Here is a 16,679-nt window from a genome sequence, read left to right on the forward strand (position 1 = left end):
CCTTCTCCTCCTGTAAAGCCATTTAAATAGCAGTGGTTTCCTTACATCTTCTTGACATCTTTCTTTGTGGCAAAAGGGTAACTACTTCTAATGTCTGCTGCTGGCCTTTCTGAACCTCAAGTGATAAAAGTGCTCAGTGAACAACAGGCAAAGGGAAGGGGACAGAGCTAGCAGCAGTTTATCCCTGAGGTTTGAACTGCACAGAGTACACACGCCTGTTGTCTCTGTGATTATCTGACCTCCAAGGAAGAGAATAATACTGCAGTTCTATAAGTGCGTTGCTAAACGAAATAAGTCTTTGTAACTGTCTTTTATTCAAATAGCCAGGGATAGTAAGATCACATTTTTAATGCCCTGATCAGATGAGATCCCCCCAGAAAAATACAGAACCATTTTTTCTCCTAGCACTTGTTTTATGGCATGTTCACCACACATGAGCAGCCTACAGCAGGGGGTGTCTGTGCTGAGGACCTTGGCAATTCAGGTTGTTCCTCTCTCAATAGCTATAAAAGAGATGCACTGTGGAAGACACAGCGAGATAAAGAGCAGGAGGCAAGAAGTTCCAAACATGAAACATCACAGGACCTTGCTGAAGATGTTCCCTGACAGTATTAGCTATGAGAGTGAATGCAGCTGCTGAAACAAGACTAGCAAACAAAGGAGGAGGATTGTGTTTTAAGAGGGAATCTGGAATGTAGCTGTACAATCTGAGTATTAAAAATAGCTGCTCACCCAGAATGTGGCTTAAGCTGCTGTTAGGGATGTAAGGAGCAAACCCCGATTCAGAGAGAATTAGGTGATAGTGAAGAAAGCGGTCTGGAGGTGCTGGGCAGAAATGCTTTTAGTCAGACATCACTGTATGTTTCCAGGCAATAACAGAGACTTTGGCTAAAAATGAAAACCTCTGTGGGAACAAAAAAAAAAAAAAAAAAAAAAGACTGAAATGAAATATGTCAAGAGGTTGGAAAATATTGCTGTCAAAGTGGCAACATTTCCACTCAAACAGTATGATTTCAAAAACTTTCTCCTTTGCAGTTTGCTGTGAATATGGCATGCATCAAATCCTTCTGTTCATCCACCACGTTAATACCCCTTCTCTGGTGGGAGGATCTGCTTTGCCTGGTGTCTGAGCAGACTTTCTGTGAAGCTCTTGGGACTGTTTTGACACAAGAGATGTGCTGCAGAGCACATGCCAGTGGTGCTTTCCAGCTCTTTCATTCCTGCAATTATAATTAGAGATAAAAGTAGCTTGGTATGTTCATGAGCTACTTTTGTTGATGATGATCTTACATTCTATTTTTATACTAAAAACGGTGCTTTGTTTTTTATCTATTACATGAAACAGAGTTTTGGCATCCAGTGTATATTGTTTCCACTTTAGCTGGAGATGGGTTTGCTTTTTGCTTTCTCCCCAAGTTTCCAGCTATAATTAGTAGTTATATCTTCAGTTCCTTGTCTCATCTAGCACTACAGGAGGTTTGGGAAACTGTAACTGATGCTTAATGGCTCAACAGATATGGGAGTTGAATAGCTAATTATTTGTACCTTCTCTTTGCATGTCAGTATGTTGAAACTGATTTTGGTGGAATATAGTAGAAGAATATTACTGGCAAAGGAATCTTGCCAGCGCGAGTCATTTCCTTGACTGAATAATAACAATTCAGGGCAAGAAATTTTCTCTATTAGAGGGCACAAAGAAACAAACATCTATTTACCTGGGCAGGACATGTTGTATGGAGGAACTTGGGGCCCCTCTGCATGTTTGCACATGCACAAAACACAATAAGAAAGCAAATGTCAGATGTAAAATGTTGGAAGCAGATCGCATGCCCTCCTGGTGGCTGGTGAGATGCTGGCCTCGGCTGTGACTCTTGCAGCAGCAGTCTGTGCTTTGACAGCTGTTGCCTTTGCAGCTGGAGAGCATTTCAGTAACTTCACTTGATGTGTAAATGATGGCATGCCAGCACACTAGCACACCTCTGCTGGAAAACTGGTGTAACTCTCCTGTGAAAAGCTAAGCAGTAGGTTGGGATTTCGCAATCTAAAAATGTTCAGTTTTCCTTATCTTGAAAAGGAATTTTTAAAATGAAACAACGTTGAAAATATATACTGTGGGAGACAGGCATTTTAGGCAGGATTCATTGGCAACTGGAGTTTGATTTCTGTTACAACACAGTGCAGTACTGCCTAAAGATTATAAGAATTACTTGAAATAATTTCAACTTTACTCTGAAAACAGTAATTTTTAAATTGAATTTTAGCAAGTTAGGTTGAGACTGACAATTTTGCCCAGTTATAATTAAGTAGAGCTGAATTTATGCTTGAAATCTGTGGTAGTGATGGACAGGGAAGATAGATATCTATCTCAGTCAAAGCAGAGGAGAGAAGCTGAAGACATAAGGCTGGCTTATCTCCTTACAAGGCTCCTTGTTTTCTGGGGATTCACACTACGTAAACATCTGATTCAGTCTTCCATCCGCAAAACAGACATAAGAGAGTATTTCCTCTTGTTGCTTCTGTCTCGTACAACACAAGATCCTTCCTCGTTGCTCATAAAGTGCTTGGGATTCTTACCTCATGTATATTAATGAAGCATCAATGTAATATCAATCATGAAATATATTTCTAAGACAAAAGATTTCTTTTAATCTGAAGTGTAATGGCTGTATATACCCAAGAGAGAATTCTGTGAGAATTTTTGGCAGAAGAGGGAAAGGTGATAGTCTTATTCCTCACAAGTGAAAAGAGACAAAAACAGAAGGATACAACGTCCGGCTCAGATGTGATTTATAACTGCTCAAATTAAGTTTAAATTAGCCTACAAAAAGTAGAGGAAGATTCTATGTAGAAATGGCTCTATGGAGAGTGGAGACAACAAGGTTGGAAAACTGAGTGAAACAGGCTGTGACTACACAGGCCTTTGGGAATTTGGCAAGCCAGGAAACAAAATCAGTCCTCTCTGTTTTTGATCTTTATTCCTGTCCAGCTCTGACAGAGCAAAGCGTGATATAATAATGTGGAACTTTGTCTCAAGTTTTATCGGTATTTTTGCTTAACGCTTCAAGTTTATTTGGAAAGTATCCTATACTCAGATGAAGTGAAATCACCCAGACCACTGGATTAGAATGCTGAAGGCATTGGGGCTGATTTGTTTCTTCTAACATGCCTGCTAGGCTGAGCGCTCCAGAAGCTCAGCTACAACCCAGCACTGGCAGCTGAACGGGGGCTGCACAGAGCTTAGAATTTGCACCAACATCAATGTGGGACAACAGGATGGAAAATCAGACGAGCTGGTCTTACAGATAAGCTGCAACTTGTGCTCAGTGCAGGAAAACAACAGAGGCTTTAAGCAAGCTGCACTGTGTGGTCCTTCCTGGGGCTCCACATCTCAAACTACTTTATTAAGGAGGGTGGTCACCGTGCTTAATTGTACAACCCTTACAACTTCTTTGCTGTGAGGGATAATTACTGTTTCGTACTTTTTTGCAGTGGATGTGAAGGAGAGTGTTGCACAGGATAATGCAGCTGCTTCTTCCCCAGAGACAAAGGAGCGGAGCGCTGCCGCGGCGGGCAGGGAGGCTGCTGGGAGTGCTGCCAGCAGGGCTCTGCCATCTGCAAAGCTCCGCTCTGTCTTTGCATTTTCATGGTCTGTACCAGGGCGTACTGAAGACCCAGCATCGGATTCATCAGTTGGATTGGTGAAGCTTGATGTCAGCTCAGAGGCGCACAGTGCTAACAAAGCGCCAAGTGACAGCGCGGCCTCCCCTGCGGCAGCTGCGCCTCAGCCCAGCACCCATAAAGAGCCAGACCAGGCCCCGCCAGCAGCCGCACCTCAACTCGGCAGCCCCACAGTGCCAGGGACACCTAAGGGAGAGGATGCAGCCGTGCTGAAGCCAAAACAAGTCAACTTTTTTGACAAGATCTTCAAACTGGAGAAGGGGAAGGAGAGGAGCCAAGCGCAGACGGGTGCCCAGGAGGGTGGGCAGCCTTCGGACGCTCCTGACGGGCACAGCACTGCACAAGAGGCAGCTGCACCTCAGAGTGCTTCCAATGGCATCCTGCTGGAGAAGGCAAGTGCTGGGAGAGGGTTTTCTGTACCACATTTAATGACAACTAGGAATAACCGTAGCACAGGACAACCTATTGCAGTGATGGCTCAGTGAGTGAGTTGGTGGTCTTAAAATTACTGGAGGTAATCCCTGGGAGAGGAAGCAGGATAGCAGGGCAGCAGCAGCTCTGATCCTTGCACAGGCAAGGTAACAGTATTAACACTTAGTAATCTGGATAGCCAAGAGCGGCCATCTACGAATGAGGGCCAAAATACCTGAAAGTAAATTTGTTACTTGAGCTTTAGGATCTTGGAGTTTGACACCAGATAGTTTAAAGAAATTCTCATGGAATGGTTGCTCTTCTCGAGCAGGGTCTGCTTATTGCATCCTGTGCAAGCTACTTTAAGGAATAAGATATAGTAAAAGCTTTTGTACTATTCATCATTGCAAATGTTAGTCAAGGAAATCCACTGCTTAGGACTGATTCTGCAGGAGGGGAGAATGCAATATAAGATAGCTTGTCATGGAGATCTTGCCAGACAAAGGAGCTGAAAACAGATCTGGATTTAGTGTGGCTCATCAAGCATCAAGGAAATGTGTTGTTACTTTTAGCAGTAGCCATTTTGTAACCCACCTGCTATCCTTTTGTTTGAAACAGGAGGACAGATAGCAATAGAAGATAAATGGTCAGAAGTCGTCCATTTGTTACTGTCCTTTGTTACCAGAATGAGTGTAACATCTCAGTTCTCAGGCTCATCACTGCTATGGTTCGTTGCCTACAGTAAAGCTTCATTTCTGCCCTGATGCATATCCAAAATAAAGCCTATTTTTCAAGGGCAGCATGATGAGATTTTTACGCTTCCTGCTAAGTCTGAAATCAGTAAAAACACTGCAGGATTGATTTGCAGCAGCTAGCTATTGAAAACATCCGGTCTTCGGATTGAGTGTAAGTGGCATAGCTCTCGTAGTTCCACTGGAATGGTGCCAGTCTATACTACTGGGGATCTAGAGCAAGTCCTGTGCAGGGTTGGGAACAGGAGGGAGGCACTGCATGTCCTCCCCTCATTGGAATCTCTAAGTGCCACTTTAACGGTGGTGGTTTTTATCTGATTACTTTAGGCTTTCAAATAACACTGCTGCACTGAAACTGTTTAAAATAATGTTGAACGTGGCTCAGAGGATGCTCACTGCTACAACTGACAATACACATTATCCCCAAACATCTCTTCAACTTCTGCTCTTCTCTATTTTGTTTACTCAAATGAGAAGATCCCATTACTTGTATAAATGTAAGAATTGAAATATTTTTTAGGATTAGTTCATAAGATGTAGGTTACACTTTTAGCCGTTGTGTTCCAGAAGTGTAACCCACCACCAGTATCTCATACATACATGTAACTGTAAAGCATCTCTAGTCTCTGCCTAGCAGTGAATCCAGCCATTCACTGCAGGGACAGACATGGGTCAGAATGAATCATCTCTTTGGTGTGTTGCTGTCACTTCTATTTGTAACTATTACAACAAAGTTTTCAGTGTTGTTAACTCCTGCGGATATTGACTAATATACACAGCGTAAGATTTGCTGTTTGCTGAAATAGTTATTTTTTACAAACAATTGCCTGTTTTACAATGACAAACAATTTCCTGTTTCGCTGAGACCGTAAACAGAATGCAAAAGGTCACAGTTCGTGCTGTGGAAGTACCATGGCATGAGTTGTTTTCTAGTGAAATAAGCTGAAATAGCTTTAATTGGAAGTCTGAGTTATGGATTTGATGGTAACTGGGAAAGACCAATCAGGTGTTTCTGATGAGCGTCCATCGAGGGATGAGGACAGGACAAGAAATTCTGAAGCTTTTTCTCTAGTTCAGATGAATTAGAAGCACTGCTCATCTGGAGGACTGTATCATAAGGGAGAGTGAAATTTTTAACCTTACCCTTGAATTTTCTCAAATTCTCAAATATAGAAAGGAAAGAGTATGTGCAGAGGGCAGCGGAACAGTTGATAAGGACATTTCCTGGGAAAAAAGTAGCAACTAAATACTCCTGGTATATTGCCAGACTTTAACTGCATTCCTAAAACAAGAGCTGAGGCTCTGCCTTGCAATGCAGTTGCCTTCTGTTTCCTCTGAAGTTGCTCATTCTCATGTAGGATGGAGGAATGACCAAATCTAAATTAATTACTGTTACTTTATTAACTCTAAACTGTTACCAAATAGCTGTACTAAAAACCCAGATATTGCTGATTGCAGTTTCTTTTATTTCTTGTTGGATGATGGCTTGTAGTATCTGTAAAAGCAAGAGAAGGCTTTCCCTGAGTTGAGTGCCAGCGCATAACAAGCAGCATTGCTGGTAAGTAAGAGAGATTCCACAGTTGTAGCTTAAGAGCTGCACAAACATTCTGTGTTTGGTGAAACACTCTTTATTTTTGTGGTCTACAAAACTACATTCAGAAGACAGCATAATTAAAACAAGGACAGAATTCATGAATTCATGAAGCATTTACTATGTAAGCCAAAGAAAAGATAAATTATATGCCTGTAATGTTTCACTGAGCCGTGATTCATACAAACAAAAGTGCTGGCAGGAATACATTCTTTTAAATGTTTTTCTAATGACTGAACCAAAACGACAGTGTAAGTACTTAAGGTGTTTATTACCCCCAGACTGGGATCCCCAAAGAAATTAATTGAACATTTGCATGGGATCTGTTAACTTCTAATGGTGACTTTCTTCTGTTACTCTGAGAGTTTTCTTTCATTACTATTTGCCTCCAGGGCCCTGCACAATGCATTACACAGTGAGCTGCTGCAGAGCCTTCTGTGGTCATTTGACAATGGCTCTTAAAATGTGTTATTGTAGGACTCTATGCTATCTCTCCTTGATTTATATGCTGAAGGCTTGAGTCTGTACTCCTTCCTACAGCAGTGTTCCCACAAAGGCAAGAAAGATCACTGCATCTACCCAAGGCCAGCTTTGAGCGAGTTGTACTGGGGTGGATAATGGCAATCTGGTTTGGGACTCCTGGCCTGGGGGCTCCGTGTGCCATGGGTCACCTGGTGGCCTCTTTGTGCTCTGTGCATCAGATTGCAGGGGTTTCTGGATTGAAGCATTGTGCCTCCAGCTCTTCATGATCTGCAATAGCTTTTACATTTGCTGGGCAGTTTGGAATTAGAAGGTAGGTACTGCTAGTACTGCCAGTGGCGGTGACTTATTTTTGCAGTGAGTTCAGGTAGTATTTGCTCCTCATAGTAGCTGTTTGCCATGGTGTTTAGCAGCTTTCTTCTTCCTAAATGATGCACAGCCTAAGCAGGGAGAGCTCAGTTTTGAGCCTGTGTAAAAATGTTTTTTTTTTTTTTAATAGCATCAAACACTTTGTTAATGAAATCTTATTTAGTGATGTATATTCTGCCTAAATGGTGACCTACTCTGAGAGCTTGGGACTCTTGCCTCATGCTTTTGTTGCCCCTTTAGTATCTGAAATAGAGCCAGCATTTTTCATAAAACCAGCACTCTTTAGATGGTATCCCTGGAGGAAGGGCTGCCAGAGCTGGCGTGTCCACATGCGTTCTGCATGGGACGTATTGTTCTTGGAGCCACTCGGGCCTCTAACTGGCAGCTGGACAAAGTGGTGCGTTAGGACCTTGCAAGTAACTCCCAAATAGCCTGCTGAAACCTTCTGAACTACTGTGCTGTGTTTCTTCATGGGTAAATTTGGAACATGGTGGGTGGAGAATTACAGAATTCTGTTCTTGTAAGTAAAGCTGTCAGTTTAGCTCCTTAAAAGCTGCATCAAGATTGGTCACTCTATGTTCATTTTTTTCTAATGCCAGATTAACCCCCTGAAGTCTTCACTCATTTATAGATGTTTATTCTCCTCCTTTAGTGAAGAAAAGGGGTACAAAAAAAGTAGATTCTTTAAAAGTCCCATAAAAATATTGCTTTTAAAACCCTTAGTAGAGGGGAAAGGTTCCTGAGTACGATTTAATATTCTTTAATATTTTTGTCTGGTCAAAATGGCACCAAAGGAGTATGTATATTTGGAAGTTTAGGAAAATAAAAAATTATATATTGGTGTCACATGGAACTATAACCAGTCTTTGAGAGACAGTATTTCAAAGATGCTGTGCACTAGAGACACCTGGACAGGCTCCTCTCTTCTATTGCTTGTCTTAATTTTATTTCTGGAGCCATCTGGGTATCTAGTGTCCTAACAACTGCTCCTCTAGTTGCTGCTTCCTGACTGACAAGATGTGTACTGCTGTCTCTTTGGGGATGATAACTTCTGGAGAAATGCAGTGTGGCTAAGATGCTCCATTCAGTGGAGTCCAGGTCACCATCATGCTGGGCACAATTACTTCCCTAACAATGACTGATCCACCCCTGCGTTCATGATACACAGATGAACAAAAGGGAAGAGTATTATCCATAAAATTTGGATATTAATAACTAGATGCTATTAATGTAGTGGCCTTTAAAGAGATGTTGAATAGGACAGAAGGACTTCTCTCAAGCTGCTCTCTCCTGCAAAAGGTTTATGTTGGCTTTACCTGTGCAGGTTGAAGGCAAAAGTGTGCAGAATGGCATGACAATTCAGTGTAAAGGGATTCCAAGCCCTCCAAAACTGGTCTAAAAGACCTTTGTCTAGGTGTCTGAATGAAAACAAGGTGGTTTTTAAGAATATTACACACCTGTGAGTGCTTGAGCGCTGGAATACTATTTTGGGGCTCTGGTAAATGTAATCCCAGAAAGAGAGGAGACAGTTCAGTCTGGCTCAAAAGGATTACTTTGAGTCATTCCTTTTTTTCTTTTTAATCTATACCACGTTTGTATTCTCAAGATAATTTATTTCTGGAGTTGCAGAATAGCAGGGTGTCGGAAGAGATCTTTGTATGGTACAATCAGACACTGAGCCATCTAAGGCTGAAATCTCAGTATTTGTTTCTATTCACAAGTTTGGCCTTGGAAAGAGAAAAGCAGTGTTGTTTGGGATGCTGTGTGCAACTTTACTTCTGTTATACTTGGTAGCTTGGAACAATGCTCCTCCAATCAACAGCAAACACTGAATATATTAGAAAAGAGGGGAAAGAGCTGTATAAATGCTCAATTGTTCTGACGACGTAGGCTGGAGAAATATGGTTGGAATTAAGGTTGTGACTCTGAGGAACATAATGCGAGTCACAAATGTTACTTTTGCATTCCACTGCAAAGTAAGCAGGCTGAGACTGAGGAAACTCTGCCCCCATTTTTTAGGAGATAGATGACTGCAACCAGAGGGACCTCCGGCAGGACTCAGCAGGTGTCAGCGGCCTCACTGCTGGGCAGCCTGAAAAGGCAGAGGTAAAGCAAGACAGCTCCCAGCCAGCTGCTGCAGTGGACAACAACTCCGTCATGAGTTTCCTTAAAACACTGGTAAGCACTGCTTTTCCTTTTCATCTGGGAGTTCAAATCGAGTTCTTGTAAAAATCCTGTGTGGCCACGCTCAGCATAATGCACTGTACTCACTGTCATGTGCACTGAGGAATAAGGAAGCCAAACAGGCACCTTAGAGAACGGTATGAGAGGTACAGAGAGATGCAGGCACAGCGCAGTTGTGAGTTAATGATGCTGACCTACTCTGAGATCATTCTCTGCTGCACAGACACCTGCAGACCTGCAGGCATTTGGCTTCCTTAATTATCTTCTGTGTATTGAAGTACTGATTTTTAAATTTTCTAATAGTTTTCACTTTTATGGAAGTACTGAATTTTATACAAGCAATATAATTTTTGCTCCATATATCCTTCATCTTCGTTACTGCCTTTAGGTTACTTTTTAGAACTACTTGTTTTAGAAGTTTTCCCATGCGTGGGGAAAAAAGTCTGTGCTTTCACCTTTGTATTCAGGAAAAAAAAAATCAGCATACTAGAACCAAACAGATGATCCTTCAAAGCTTTTGGAAGGTTTAGATATGACTTCTTTTTCTCAAATATATTTAAGGTCTCCCCAAGCAAAGCTGAAGGCAGAAGTGAACCTGAAGACAAGGTAGGCAGATCCTCATTTTGTCGCTGGTAGAAGTATGGGCTTTAATGCAGGTATTTCTTCACTGTGTTGCTTCCTCCCCCACTGATATTATCATTTGCTGGGAGATCAACTCCATATTGTTTAGGAACAGATACACAGCGCTACCCAAAAACTGCTCCTCTTGCAGTGGACAGACATAGCCTCCAGTGTTCCCTTTAACTATCCATTTTTTTCTTGGATTCCAGTGGCAGGAGGAGACTTGTTTCCAGCACATGAGCAGTGAGGGTCCTTTATGTTTGAGTTCAGTAAGACTTCACTATTACAGTCTTTGTTATTACACAGTGAAAATCTCAAACTGAGTCGATGTATTTACCAAGTTTGTGAAAACTGCGAGGGCTGTAAAAAAATTTAGAGTTGAAAACATAATCTTTTAAAATGGAAAAAATGTAGGTGTTGAAAGACTTCTCCTTCCCCCTTCTTTCCCATTGTTAAGTTCATGCCAAAGCTTATAACAGTTTCAACAGAAGCTGAATTGTGAGACAATCTGCATTAAGCTGCCTTCTCCTCTCTTAGTGTTTCAGAAGCCTACAGGCACATCACGGGCTGTCCCAAGAGCTGGGAACACCCAGATTAAATGTGCTTACATTGTTTTGACTAGAACAGCTTCTTCTTTTTTGCAATGCCTCTGAAAAAAATCTAAGTAACACCAAGAATAAATCCCTAAAATTGTTATTTCCACTCACCTTTCAGGTAACAAATTACTTCTGGCATCAGCATCTTTTCCTATCCCATTTTTATCCTTTTTGTCCAATTCAATTTCTATAGTATTGTACTACAACAAAGTTTTTTTCCCTGAACATTTTGAGTACGCTCTCTGATTTATTTTTTAGCTCAGTTCTGGGAGCCGTTAGTCAAGGTTGACACTTTCTAAGATATTCAGAAAAGGCAGTGCCAAACTGCCCCTTCAGGGTGAGACTCTTTCAACAGCTTCTGGGAACTCCAGCTGCTTAGTGTGGTTTATCATGTGCTCCTGCAACAGGTGACTGGTGAAGGCGTGCTGTAATTTAGAAACAAATATGCAGTTGGGGTTTGGTTTGCTATCACACCTGTGAGGGTAAACAAATTCAGATGACTAGCAGGATATGCAAAGGTTTTATATACTGTGGTGAATGTGAGTTGTTTTTTACAAAGGATTACTTTATCTTCACTGGTATTTTTCTGATCCAAAGAATGACATTTTCACTGTATCCAAGAAAAATATATTAAAGTGGGTAGTGCCAGCTATCAAATTTTTACATTTTCTATGGCAGTTGGTGTGCATAATGAAATAATGGTCGCTTTTACCTCTGAAAATACTTCCGTCTTAGATGCATTTCCAAGTGTGGCTGAGACTTTCCCAAGCACCAGAGGGCTTTGGTGTTGTTTGCTTGCTTTTTGCTGTTGTTTTTCATTGCTTGGGTGGCACTGAGGCCACTGGGCATTTGAGTCCCAGTTGTGCTTTCATTTCAGCCGCTTATGCATCTGCTTTGCAGGAAGGAGCTGGGTTTTATCACCCATGGGCTGGTACATTCCCAGTGTCTTGACAGTGTTTTCCCATTGCAAAAAAGAATTTTTTCTGACTTTTATTTTCCTGATAATTTGGAGAAACATGATAGCAAAGCACGGCAGCACACTCCCTCCTGGTGACATGCAGAGGTGTGCAACACCACTGAGTTTGTCTTCATGCTGAATACTGGCTATGTAGCAATATGCTGTCATCAGGAATGCCCCTGGCTTTAATTGGGAGCCTAAAGATGTGTGCTTTCAGCAGTATGGGCGCACCCTTCATGGCTGTCACTCCATCCGTGTAAACATGGAGTTTAGCCTACAGAGTAAACAATGCTCAACTGAGTCATAGGGGTGAATTGATCCTTTGCAAGTTTATACTAACCAAAGGCATTCATTTGGCTGCAGAACACCTCCTGGAGTCTTCCCCAATAGGTTCTGACAGGACACACATGGGAGTGCCATGCTACAGAGTATAGCAGGGAAAAAATGGCCAGTTGTGATGCAACTGACCACAGCCTTTCTGTAGGATGCAGCCCTTTGGAAGAAGCCTGTAATTGTACTGAACAGAACAATCCCGAAACCAAGATTTCCTCTCAACATGCTCACAAGTGTTGCATTGTGTGTTTTGGGACTTTTATCCTGTTAGTTGTGCTCAGCCACAGTGTTTGATGCTTTATGGTGTGGATTCTATAGACTGATTTATTTCTTTGGAGTTCAGTCACTTGTTTCTGTAGTTCCTGGAACTTTTGGCCAGCTTGTTTCAAAGCTCTCAAGAGAGTGAATATTTTTTTTCTAACAGAAATACGATGAAAATGATTTTTCATTACATATATTGGCCTGTTTAATATCAACTAAATCAGGAAACAAATTGCCTGAGGAAAATGTTGTGGGAGGCAAGAATGAAGTTCAGGATACTAGCAAGTAACAGCTTAAAATATTACATGTTCCTTTCTACTAAGTAATAACAAATGCATCTCAGTGCTTCAAGACTTGATGCTGAAAGCCTGCAGTGGGAAGAATGCTGCCCTGTGTTTGTGGTTAGTCACACACTGTAGGCATGTTCTCCAGGCTGCCAGCACAGCTCACACTTGTGCTGACCTGTTTGTATGTTGAGGCACACTTAAGCAATGCTTTTGGGTTTTCCCCTTTTTTTTTCCTTGTCAAAATACATGAAGGTAATGGGGAGAGAAATAAAAACACGAATATCAGTGTTTTTCTTCGATGTATAGCTCTTTGTAATGGATTTTTCAATGAGGTCCTCACATCCTCAGAGGTCCTGTTTCTAACTTTGGTGGGCAGTGACTTGCAGAAAAAAGTGTCCTGTGAAGGCACTTAGAAGGGAGTGCAAGAAAACCAATGCTTTTTGATTCAGCACTTGTAATATCCTTGTCATTATTTTTGATATTCTTATTTCTCTCTGATATTGTGAACATTGGTGTGAACTTGTAATACTTCATGTGGTATCTCATGAATATGGATATTGCACGTTCCAGAAATACTTCATTATGCACAACATTAAGTCTGTAGAGAACTTTTAGTATATTTTCAAATAGTTGTATATTTACCCTGTTTAAACTTATGACCCCAAATTCCGTTGGCCACTTAAGAATTTAGGATAATACACAAATCTACCTTCAATACTTGAGTATTTGAAATCAAGTGATTTCTGTAAGTTTTGTTGAACTGAGAAATGACTCGGAGGGAGGAGGGGGGCTCAAATTTGTTCAGAGCAGAAAGGAAACGTTTGCTGTGAATACAAAGTATATGAATGTTTGAATCTCTTTCATGAAACAAACTGTGCAAGTTCTGTAACAAAAGTGCTGAACTGAAATGATGTTGCACAAAAGGGATCGAAAGCAGAACAAGGCCGCGGTGGGCAGCCTGCTGCGAAGACGGCAGAATCCCCAACTAAAGGAGCCAAGAAAAAGAAGGCAGAGAGTCCCAAGCTCGGACACAGCACGTTTAGCAAACTCTTTAGGCATAAGGTCTGTATGAAACCCAGGGATGAGCAGAACCCTGAGCAGTAACAGATGGTTCCTGCCCTAGAATGAAATTATTACATTTTTAACTGAACTGGGTTTGGCCAGTTGAGCTCTGCAATACTCTGAAACAGTGTGAACATTTCTATGCCACGCGTTGCTGAAACAATCTCAGTGTGCAGTGTTTCATGTGTTACACCATCTGTGTGGATTCAGGATTCTGAAACCATTCCCAAAACCCGCTGTGCCATGGGCTGCCCAGGTCATGCTTACTAACGCTCACTAATGTCACCGGTCACTTGAAATGAAAATAAAAGGTACTGACAAGCAATGGAGCATGCAGATACATCCGTGTCTGGATTGTAGGATGGACTCAAGAGCTCAGTCCAATCAAAGCTTAAGGTTGATATTGATATGCAGAGATTGTTGGCTCAAACTGTGACCTGATGAACTGGGATGTGCAACGGATAGGACACAAGAAATGAGAAATTTCCTTTTAAAATGTTACCTTTCTTTCAAAACGTAACATCTGATAACTGATCAGTAATTAAGCTTAGTTTGGATGGGAAAAACTTGGATTTCAAGGGTAACTTAAAATAACTTAAAGTAGTTGGAAAAGCTTCTCATGCAGATGGTTGTTTTCAGCAGTTCTTAAATATAAACTAAAACTTTTCATCATCCTCATTGAAAGGCATTTCTGCTATTTTCAGAAGAGGTTAACGTGCCATGCTGCTCTGTGGCAGGGAAGCAGAGAGCTGTAGCTGTTTAGCCCAAAGAATGCAGAAGCAGAGACCCTTGGGCTGGGGGAGGAAAGTAATTAATACTTAATACTCGTTCAAAACACCCACAGGGAATCTGGGGTGAGTAAGGAGCTCTGTATTCGAGGGTTATGTCCAAGCACAAGGCAAAGGGAGTTCTTTAGTGTTTTTGCAACAATTATGTTCTTTCCACTGTCTTTCCATTGTTGAGATTAAAACCACCATCCACTTGTCATTGAAGGAATCTTGCCAGCGCATTAAGACTACAGTTCTTGCCAACTATTTAAACAATTAAGATGTTATTGCATCTATGACACTGATTAATTTTTATTTAATACATTTAAAGTGTGGATAATTTTTTCCATCACTAATTAGGGCTTCCTCTAGGTACAAAAAAGCTGTAAACAGTTAGCTTTCTTTTTTCTAAGGCACTAAACCTCTTAAAGTGTCTCAGTCTTGAGATGAGTTGTTGGGAGAGATGGCTCCTTTTTGCTTTAGGCTTTGATATGATTTTTTTTTTTTTGTGAAATATCTGGGTCTGGAATGAGAGCCATTATCTTGAAGAAAAGCAGCAGTTCTGATATTTTAAGGTTAAAAAAAAAATCTTGTCTCATACAACTTCACTATTTTATTTCCATATGCAAAATATAGGAAAAAAAAGTATTATTCATGATGTATTAAGAATAAGCAAAATGAACTAAAGTGGTGCTATGTTTACTTGTAAGGCCAATTGTAGGTAGAAATTCAAATCAGAACACTGATGTGACAGGAAAACCATGAAATAATCACCTTTAGCTTTAAGCTTTTGTATGCTTGAAATGCCAAACATGCTAACTGGATGAATAGGAGATGAATTGGTTTATTTGAAATGATCACTTTCAGTGTGTAGATATCCATGTTTAATTCTAGGCACTTCACTGGTTCCTCTGGAGGTTCTGTCTCTGCATGTCTTCAAAACTGCACTTATCTCCCTTAGTAGTCAGTCTTCTCTTAAGTAGGTTAAGAAAAACCTTGTTTCTCAGTGTCCAGTGTTTACATCTATATGTACTAACTTCAAAGCCATGCGTGAGCATCCTAATACAAATCCATAACAAAGCTGATGCAATGGGATTTGACCATTCAACTTTGGACTGAGTTTGAATGGCATTTCACAGCTGGGTTCGTGTCCATCCCTTGGTTCCCATCCATGCATACCAGCGTTGCATGCCAGTTTTGTACCACCTGACTTACAGAATTCTGACCAAGAAGGAGAGGGTTAATCACTTATTTTCAGGACTAGTGCTGACATCAGCTCATGGCATTGACATTACTTTTTATCATTTGCTCTGGCTCTTACTTGTTATAGCTATCCACAAAAAGAAGTTCTTGGCTCCTGCAAAACAACTCTCACCAGCTCTCTCAAGAAGTCTGCAGGCAGTGCAGCAGGCTGCAAAACCTGACTGCTGGGCTGACAATTACCTGAGTTTGTGGCTTTCTACTCTCCCTCCATACAAAAACCTTCTGTTCTGTATCCCAGGGGACAAAACCTACTGCTGTAAGGCTGATGCTTGTGTGCCCATGACCAGCACACAGACCTGGTTCCAGCTTCCGTGTGTGCATGGAAAGTGGCTCAGAGAGAGCCAGCCATGAAAATCTAATGTCTTAAACCCCTGTGTTATGTCCTACCTTAAGAGATTGGAAATGTGTATGTAAACATACATTTATTTCCAAAAAACAAGTTGAGGACCGCAAGCACAGCAGGATTAACATGAAATAATGCAGCACAAGGCTCAGGAGTTGCTGTAGGTGGGACAGGCACAGACAGTCCCTCTGGGAAACCTTGCCTCTGTCAGGGATTGGTTTCCATGGTTGCAGGAGCCAGGACTTCCACAAACATTCACTAAAACTATGAGATATTGTGACAGACAATTCCTGAGCTGTGTAACTGTGCGCTGACATTGTCAGAAGTGTCTTTGTTTTGTTTCCCTCCAGGCTGCGAAGGAGACCCAACAGACAGCTAACACCAAAGTGAGTAGGATGATTCCAGTTATCTGTGTATGAATAATGTAGTCTAAGAGTAATTATTCTCACTGTCATTCTCAGCTTCAAAGAGTGTTTAATTTTTTTTTTTTATCAATTAATCCTCCCTGTTAGGAAGGGTGGGTTGCTACATAATTTGCTTCCTCTGTTTGAGACATCACTTCAAGGCAGGGCAAGGCAGCTTGTAAGCTGCACCTCGCTGCTTTGCACAGCCGGTGCAGGGGCAGCCTGCTGTGCACCAACCTCCTGTACCAGCTGATGCCCAAACACACTGCAGTCAGCTCATCATTCACATGTTTCCAGCAGCCAATATGTTTGTTTATTC

General features: G+C 41.4%; 1 protein-coding gene across 1 annotated transcript in view; it reads left to right on the forward strand.

Annotated features, from left to right (window-relative positions):
* Positions 1-16,679, forward strand: part of BCAS1 (breast carcinoma amplified sequence 1) — a 39,164-nt gene that overhangs the window by 5,986 nt on the left and 16,499 nt on the right. Inside the window, exons 4-8 of the mRNA XM_046902947.1 lie at positions 3,490-4,070; positions 9,301-9,459; positions 10,027-10,071; positions 13,446-13,583; positions 16,307-16,342. Coding sequence (XP_046758903.1) covers positions 3,490-4,070; positions 9,301-9,459; positions 10,027-10,071; positions 13,446-13,583; positions 16,307-16,342 — 959 coding nt within the window. The remainder of the gene's footprint in view (positions 1-3,489; positions 4,071-9,300; positions 9,460-10,026; positions 10,072-13,445; positions 13,584-16,306; positions 16,343-16,679) is intronic.

Source organism: Gallus gallus, chromosome 20, assembly GCF_016699485.2.
Source record: "Gallus gallus isolate bGalGal1 chromosome 20, bGalGal1.mat.broiler.GRCg7b, whole genome shotgun sequence".
Classification (NCBI taxonomy): domain Eukaryota; kingdom Metazoa; phylum Chordata; class Aves; order Galliformes; family Phasianidae; genus Gallus; species Gallus gallus.